We start from the raw sequence: 8,507 nt of genomic DNA on the forward strand, positions 1-8,507 counted from the left end.
AAGGAAAAGTCACTGAAAAGAGCCCAGGAACCAAGAGTAAACGGGAAGTGGCGAGGATCAGCCGGACTGGTCACAAACAAGTCTGAGCCTCAGCCCTCACTTGGATCTGAGCCCAGAAATGTAAGACAGAGCCAGAAGTTTAGAGCCTGCCAGGTTCTCACCCCCTAGGACAGATGGGGGGCAGCAAGTGTAGCACAAACACACCCTGTAGGGGCCTGGGTCATTACACTGTGCTGTTTGCTCCACCTGGGCCTTCTGGCTGCCTTTTTTTCTTTTTTTTAAATTTCATTTTGAGGATCACTCCCTTCTGTGTTGCCAGCAGCAAAATCACGATGGCTGGGAGGATACAGTCACTGGCTCCAGTCAGATGCACCCGCACCTAAATTCCTGTCTTGCCTCCAATCAGCTGTGCGACTTGGGCAAGTCAACCTGCTGGAGTCCCAGTTTTCTGGAGGTTCCTTATAGAAACCCTAGTGAGGATTAAAAAATAATCACAGCGTAAATGATTCAGAACCAAGTTACTGAATTTCATTATAGCCAAGAACGAGGAAGAGCGTGGACCTATTACTAAGGAAGATGACTCAGTATTTAGGACTGTTGGTGTCGCCCAGAGGCTCACAAAACCTCTGAGCTGTCTGGCAACACATTTAGAAGAAAGAGGGGCAAGGAGAGATTCTAGAAGCAAATAAGCCTTTATTAAGCATGGACTAGGGCACATAGTGGCAGTATACATAGGAAACTATGTAACTTGGATATGGCCAAGTCTTTACCCTTTAGGAGCCCACACATTAGTTGGTGAGGAAAAATCTTTCTAAGGGAAATGATTTTAGAAACAGCACAAAGCAAAATGTGTCACCTGTATGGGCAAAATAATAAGGCATATTTAATAAGTTCCTAAGTGTTCCAAAACAAAGGAGTAGATAAGAGTTCTTGGAGAAGGCCACCTTGGGGATACTCAGTAGGGTGGAGGGAGAGGTGGGTTCTATCCTTGCATGCACAAGGATGGCAATGGTGAAAAAGGTACACTGCGTAGAGTGAGAGTAATAAAATGTGAGGTTGGGAAAGTACTGAGCATTTGACTTCTATAAAAATTTAAGTTATGCAAATTTGATATGTTATTAAGGTATATGAAAAGTCTCACATTTGTAGGTATATGAAAAGTCTTACATATTTATATGTGTAAAATTGAAATGAAGTCTATCCTTAAAAGTTGGGGGGAGAAGGAGGAACAAAAAGAGCATAATTTCAACTTGTATAAATTAACTATAAATTTTGTTATGCTACTTCTACATGGTGGCACCACTTTGGTGAGCACATAAAAGTATTCACTTTTCTTTATCAGGATGAGACTTGAATGGTTTCAGTTTTGAATTGTGAGAAATCTTTATTCCTTCAGGTAAAAGGCAATCCCTTGTGCCTGCAGAAGCAGCTGGTGACAGCATGATTGCTTGACTCTGCTCTTCCCCCCAAAAGCCCTTCCTTCTCTTCCCTTCTTCCCTCCCATGCCTTTTCTTGCACGTTAATCTTTACCTCTGGTCCTCTTCCCTCCCTCCCCCCAAATCCAATCAGCAGCTCTTTCTCAGGCACCTTTCTCCTCAACTCCTCAGCAATTAGACACTCAGGAACAGGAAGTGCACAAGCAGATGGGGACCAACTGCTGTCCTTAGGGCCATTACCTTCACTGGGGAAGATGGGGTACACTATGTGCGGGCAGTGTAGGCCCTGGCTCAGGGGGAGCTCTGTGAAAGGAGGAGAGCCTGGTCATCTTTCTCTGACTGCTCCGCTTCCTGCAGCAACTTGTAGAGGGGTCCTGGAGTGCTTGTGTGATATGGAGCTTCTTTGGACGTCATCAGCTTCAACCTAGGACTGTAACAACGATGCCAAAAAAAGGAGACGCCATGGATTCCCAAGAGGCATGAGCCATTGATCATCAAATGCCAGCAGAAGAAAGTGGTGATAAACATGATGTCACTCATGTCATCGTCCTGCCATGGGTAGCCGGAGACTGGTCTGAATAGAATAAAGCCCGCCTGCATCAGCCAGGACCCCATCATCAGAAACAGGAAGGTCTCCATCACCCAGAGCTGAGACATGTCGGGGGCCCACAGCTCTGCGGTCAGCACCAGCATCAGCAGGAACACCACCAGGATGAGCAGAGAGTGCACTTGCAGCTCCACCCCTTCCGAGTCCTTAACATGTGACACCATCAGCAGCAGGAGCTCGTAGAAGCTCAGGACCAGGGTTCCTTTTTCTAGGACCACACACCGCTGAGGGAGAACGTTCCTGCTCATGAAGTCTACACAGCCATTGAGGGCGAGGAGCGTGAACATGGTGAGGTGCTGCCACTCTTTGGGATACATAAACCTTGGTGGCAGCTCCCTGTTCATCAGTATTAGGCCTCCTTTAATGCAGCTGATCTCATAAGCTATCAAGAGGGAGCCAGCCACCATCTTCAACAAACCTCCATAGGATATATTCCACATCCTGGCCCATCTTCCCTTATTCCTGGTAGAGCACAAAGGATACAGGAGAGAGTCATTGAATATTACAGCTTTGGAGACCACTATTGCCTGATACAGTCCATATAAGAACAGAAAAAGCCCTGGATAGACATGACCTATAAAGGTTCCCATTGAACTGCAGATCTGTCTAAACAAGGAGAAAAGCTCAAGATTCAGGCAAGGCCGCACCTGAGGCCACTTCAAATTCTGGGTTTGGAAAGAGCTGCCTGCCACCTGCTTTTATCATCTCACCCCACCTACTGTTACCCACAGAGAGGAAATGTTTCTCTAGAAAAGCCTACACACATGGCGGAATATGGCTTTATTATTCTAATCCATCTGGTACGCTGGGAACTAACTGGCTTCTGCCAAAAAAGGAAGTAGGTAAACAGTTTTCAGGGATCGTTCCAGCCCTTGAGGTGCTTCTGGTCACATTTGTCCCCTACCCGCCACAGCTTCCTTCCTCCTGTCCAGCACAGTGCTCAGAGGAGAGAAGGAGAGAAATGGAGTGGGTTACCATGGCGTCCAGAGAAAGCGTCGCCACTTGTAAATTCTTGAGTGCCCCTCAGTACCTCTCAGCCACAACTTTGATTCAGTTGTAATGTCTGGGTACATAATCATGAACATCTGGATTCGTGACCATATGATACATATATTAAGCACCTATCTGGATTTTTCTATTTTTCTTTGATAGACACATCATGAAGGCCACCAAGAAAGCTCCCTTCACCCCTGCCCTTACCCTGTCACATCAGCCTGATCGCCACCATTTCAAAATCTCTACTGGCCAGAAGATGAATCTGAAAAGCCACCTTTTGATATTGATTTCAGGGGCTATGGGGATTTCGTAGTGTGTCAGTGGAACTAAGCTAGAGCCTTGTTTCCCGGAGTTGCCCTCCCTACCTGGGTCCAAGTCAGGCTTGGCTACACGTGGAATGTTCATGGCAATCTGAAGGAGGAAGTAAAGCAGCCACCAAGTACACTATGGAAGTGTGGGGTGCCAGGCCCATTGTGGCTCATGTGTTCTACCTTGGATCTGCCGGCTCACCCCTGGTAGTGAACAGCGGCCGGGCTTACCATTCCCCCAGCTTCCTCTACAGGGTGGCTGCCATTGCAGAGTGAGGTGGGCAGAGGAAGACATGGGCTCCAGTTCGTGCTGGTAATTTCAGTTTGTCCCTGCTCTCCCCTACTTCGTGTAATATATTTCTTCCTGACTGCTGCCACATTGACCTGCAATGACCCCAGGACCCCCCACACAGCAGAGAGCAATAGCCTTCCTTAGAGTAGATCACTGGATCCCACAAATGTGTAAGATCTTCTTTCCATGAGACATTTATATCCCACATCACTCATTCCATATCACTCTGATAACATGATCCACCCCTAAATGGTGCAAGGAATTAAGCTGTAGTCCTTAAGATGTAGGTACCATTGAGAGGATGAACTCTAGTGAGCTGGTATTGGACATTGATATTTTCATGTGAAAGAGCCCATCAGCTTCACATCCCAGTTATTCACTTAGCGAGTGTCTACTGCACCTGGCCAGACAGTTCTAGGGACTGGATAACAGCAAGGTGAGCATAAGGCAGAAGGGATGGTGATGAAAAGGTACAGGGAATGTGAGACATCCTTGGGTACACAATGGCTCTGGGCATACTGCATTGGAGACCTAGAGTAGGAGTTTCTCTGAGGCTGATGGGTGTGTTGAGGGGAGAGGAGGAAGCTCCTGAGCACAGGAGCCTTGGTGACTTCAGTCTTCTGCATAATCCTCTGTGCTCACTCCACAAGCAGTGCTGTGGGGCAGAGGGGCAGCTCCCATGTGCTGACAGTGCCCCCAGTGGGAAGGAGGAGAGCTGACACCCTAGGCTCAACACTGCCTCTGACCCTCACTCCCATCCAAATACCTGCTGTTTCTCAAGCCCACTCAATGCCAGAAAAATTAAACAACTTTCTCTGCCCTCGAGGATGACAGTATTTCAGATCGCTTCTTGTTATTGGGAGATTAGTGGAGTTGGGGAGTTGAGTGTCAAGGCAAGTTAGAAACAGCAAGCTTAATTCTGCTTTCTGAAGGAATCTACTTTGCTTACGTAATTTTAGATTTTGGCCTTTTTAGTCAATTCATGCATGGTCATTGTGGAAAAGTCACGTAGACTCTACAAGCAAAAAAGAACATTAAAAATCATCTGTAATCTCACAAGCTGGAGGTGACAATTGCCACTGATGAGGTGTAGAGACACAGTTTTAAGAAGGCGTCATGAGGAAGTGGAAAATACATCGACTGGAAGTCAGAATCTGGATGCTAGTCCCAGTTCCCTGTCGATTCGCTGAATGTTCCACCTTTACATAAAAAAGTGATTGTGGGACTTAATTTTCCGGAAAGTGAAATTACAAAGGCAAGGATATTGTTATACAGAGTGAGCATGTTTATATCCTGTCCCTTTCTGCCTTTTGGTGAAATATCAAAATTCCTGGAAGGCACCATGGAGCTGAATGCTCAAAGGAAGGAAATTCAAAGGGAAAACTGAGAGTGACACTGCTGAAAAGAATCAGGGACGAGAGACCCCCAGGGCCCCTCCTTGGTTCTTGGATTTGCTGTGGGAGAAACACAGTGTCCATCGCTCCTCTGGGTATCAGCAGGGCCGGGCCGGGGGGTCCGTGGCCTGCCGGCCTCAAGAAGAGCTGCATTTGGTCACTCTTAATTTTGTTTCTAGTGCCTCGGAATGTGGCCCACGTGAGAGGGGAGCAGCAGAGCTTAGTCCAGCTCCCACCCTCATTTCCCCAGCTGTTCCTGGCAGCCGTGACTGGGCACCAGTGGTCAGGAGAGGAGGGAGAACAGCAGCACTGACCCAACAGCAATGGGAGGTGGAATGTGGCGCGGATGCAGGACATGGAGCCCACTTGCGGTCCCCTGTGGGGTGCTCAGGCCCCCGCCTTGGCCGGACATCAGGGCACATGTTGTTCGTTAAAACATGAACGTCCTGATGCCAGGACTTTGAAGATAGGAATTGCCCATCCCAAACCTGCCACGGCCCACAGGCAGTTGAGCAAGAAGCCAAAGATGGTGAATGATTAGCAGAAGTGGCAGACAGCTCCAGAGTCTGTGGACACGGAGGACCTGGAAGAGTGTTTCATGGGGAAATCTCAGCTTGACCATTGGAGCCCACAGAGGTCCTTCATGGCCTGGATGCCCCACGGCAAGACTTCCCCAGACCTGCCCTCCACCATTGCTACAGATTCCCAAGAGGCCTGGGCATAGCCACTGCCACTTGTCTGGCATCATGCAAGCCAGGGTGAGCAAGAAGGTCATCAGGAGTCCAGGCAACTTGAATTTCCTACCTGCCATGGATCCTGCTGAGTGCCTCAAGGCCTGGAAAGAAGGGTATGATAGAGTTCTTACCCTCAGAGAACTTACAATTTAGTTGAGGGTGCAACAGCTCTACACTTACACACACACACACACACACACACGCACGCACGCACACACGCACGCACATTAGAGTACTATTTACACTACCTCAGTCCCATAGAAACATAATGCCACATGTGTGAATTTAAGTTTTCCAATAGCCACATTAAATAAGTGAAATTAATTTTAATGAGATCTTATAGTAATATTTAATTCAATGCATCCAAAACATTATTTTCACATATAATTAATGTAAAAATTATGAAGTATTGTAAATTCTGTATTTCATATAGACTTAGTGTATATTTTACACTTACAGCACATCTCAATTCAGACAAGCCGTATAACAGTGGTTAATATCCACATGTCACTAATAGCTACCATATTACATTGGCCAGCTTTGGACAGTATACAATGACATGTTGAGGGAAATATATATTTTAAAGTTTTAGTGACAAAACCTTTCATGGAAGAGGTAGAAACACTGTCGGAAATACTGTCTAGAGAGCAACACTACAAACGTCTTAATAACTGTGAGATGTCAGTCTGCTGTTTTCCAAAAGTTAAATTAATAACTCCTTTCTAAATGGGGGGGACAGCTTCACAATCATTAACAACAAGTGCAACTCACCTTGCTGCAAGGCCGAATTCGCCCCAGGAGAGAGAAGGGCACAAGGCTGGAGGCTTGAGAGGCTCCCACAGACAGTGGATCTGTGGAAATCAGCACAATGTCAGAGACAACTCACCTGTTTATGCTCCCAAACTGTCATTTTATTTCAAGTAAGGGTTCCCAGCCTTGGGGTCAGTCACTGACTTACCAAAACAAGGCTTATAAGAGACGGATAAAAACATTCTAATTTCTCAGTTCAAAAGGACACATATCCTTGATTTCTCCTGGCATACCAACTCATAATTGTCCTCTTCAAAATTCTGTATGATGTGAGCTTTATACCTCCTTGTATTATATAACCATGACTTCATTTTCACCATTTGTATAACTGATTTCATGTACATTTCAACTATCATGTATCAACAGCAGCAAATTTCTTTTTCTGCTGGAAACTTTTGGCAAGTTGAAGCACATACCCATTGTTCCTCTGTTATACCTGTATCTTCCCTTATAAGCATGCTGTGAACTCATGCCCGTGGCTGAGAACAGAACTCAAGCTCCCTCAGTCTGTTTTTCCATAGATCATTTCTCTTCCAAACCAGAATATGCATCCCCACATTAGGAGTGAGGCTTTGCTCCCTTTTGTTCAGGATTCTTAAATCTGCCATTTGGGAACTGCACTCTAAATTTCCAATTCCATCTGGGAAATAGAGCTATCTGACCACCAAAGATTCCCTCTCCCCCCACAGTGTAGAGTTGTGGCTAGGAAGGTGCTGCCCGGTCTGGAACAACGTGTCCCAGTGTCCCAATGTGACTGGCATTGAGCCAATGGAATGTATGTGGAGTGATGGGGACCACTCCAAGGCGTGGCCCACACGAACCTCCCTCCTATTCCTCTTGGTTTCTTTCTCCATATCTGCTGGCTGAATACAGGGAATTGTGAGTCCCTGCAGAAGAGCAAAGGAAGAGTCCATCCTTAACGTGTTTAATTCTCACATTCCATATTTCTGTGTCTGCAGCCTCTGTTACACTGCACTTTGTTGATTTCTGGGTTATGGTACTTGTTTGCTCCTATGCCACGCTGTTTAAAGCTTGAATTAATTTCATAATGTATTATGAAAACAGAAAAAGCCATTTCTTCCTTTTTTTTTTTTCCTTCTGGGAAAAAAATAAGTCCTGTGTTCTTCTCAATGTTTCTTTCCCAGATATATTTTGTAGAGTTGGTATGCTGAGTTTTCTTAAACTGGAATTTTATTTTCATTTAATTTAAATATCTTCCAGTGAATGCAAATACATGACATGGAAGATGTATTTTATGAGATATTAGGCTAAAAGAATTCCATCGATTATCAGAGATGTGCTTAGCAGTTTAGAACTAGGGTACAAATGACTTGTTAAGAACAATGAAGAAGTGTTTTCTGCATTTCCTCATCTTTTACCATGACTGTATTCAAGAATGACAATAAAAAACTGGAGCCCAGATGATATATAACAGGAAAGAGCCCAGGAACTAGATGTAAGAGGAGAAACAAGAAGGATCAGAAACATCTTGTCCCAGGTTCTCCTATGGCCTGTGCCCAAGCTGGGCAGGAGTGTGGAAGCCCATCAGCCTCTGGACCCCCAGGGGCGCTGGGGGTAGAGACAGAAGCTATGGTGTACACGTATTCTTTAGGAAGCCTGGGAATAATTGCACTGTTCTATTCATGCACACAAGGTCTCCTTGTCACCTATTTCCTGCCCATCTTGTTTTTTGAATCAGTCACACCTCTCTTCCCTGCAGAGAAGTCAGTGAAGGCCAAACAACAGAAGCAGGGAATTGACGGTCAGACCTGCCAGCTCAGGATCGCGTCCTGTTTCTGACCAGCCATGAGTCTTTAGGAAAACTCATCTGTTGAAGTCTTCAGTTTTTCATGTGTAAAATGGAGACTTCTGGAAAGCCAGCAGGGCATAACCCATACAGATAAAGTTAAAGACGATACACAGAGTGAGC

The 8,507-nt window shown here is 45.8% G+C and overlaps 1 protein-coding gene across 1 annotated transcript; it reads right to left on the minus strand.

The window, feature by feature from the left end:
* Window positions 1–1,358: 1,358 nt before the first annotated feature.
* On the minus strand, window positions 1,359–2,722 carry TEDDM1 (transmembrane epididymal protein 1). Its single transcript, XM_045536150.1, has one exon. The coding sequence runs from the start codon at window positions 2,631–2,633 to the stop codon at window positions 1,728–1,730; it is 906 nt and encodes a 301-aa protein (XP_045392106.1). The 5' UTR covers window positions 2,634–2,722; the 3' UTR covers window positions 1,359–1,727.
* Window positions 2,723–8,507: the final 5,785 nt, after the last annotated feature.

The sequence above is a fragment of the Lemur catta genome, chromosome 23 (genome assembly GCF_020740605.2).
Source record: "Lemur catta isolate mLemCat1 chromosome 23, mLemCat1.pri, whole genome shotgun sequence".
NCBI lineage: Eukaryota > Metazoa > Chordata > Mammalia > Primates > Lemuridae > Lemur > Lemur catta.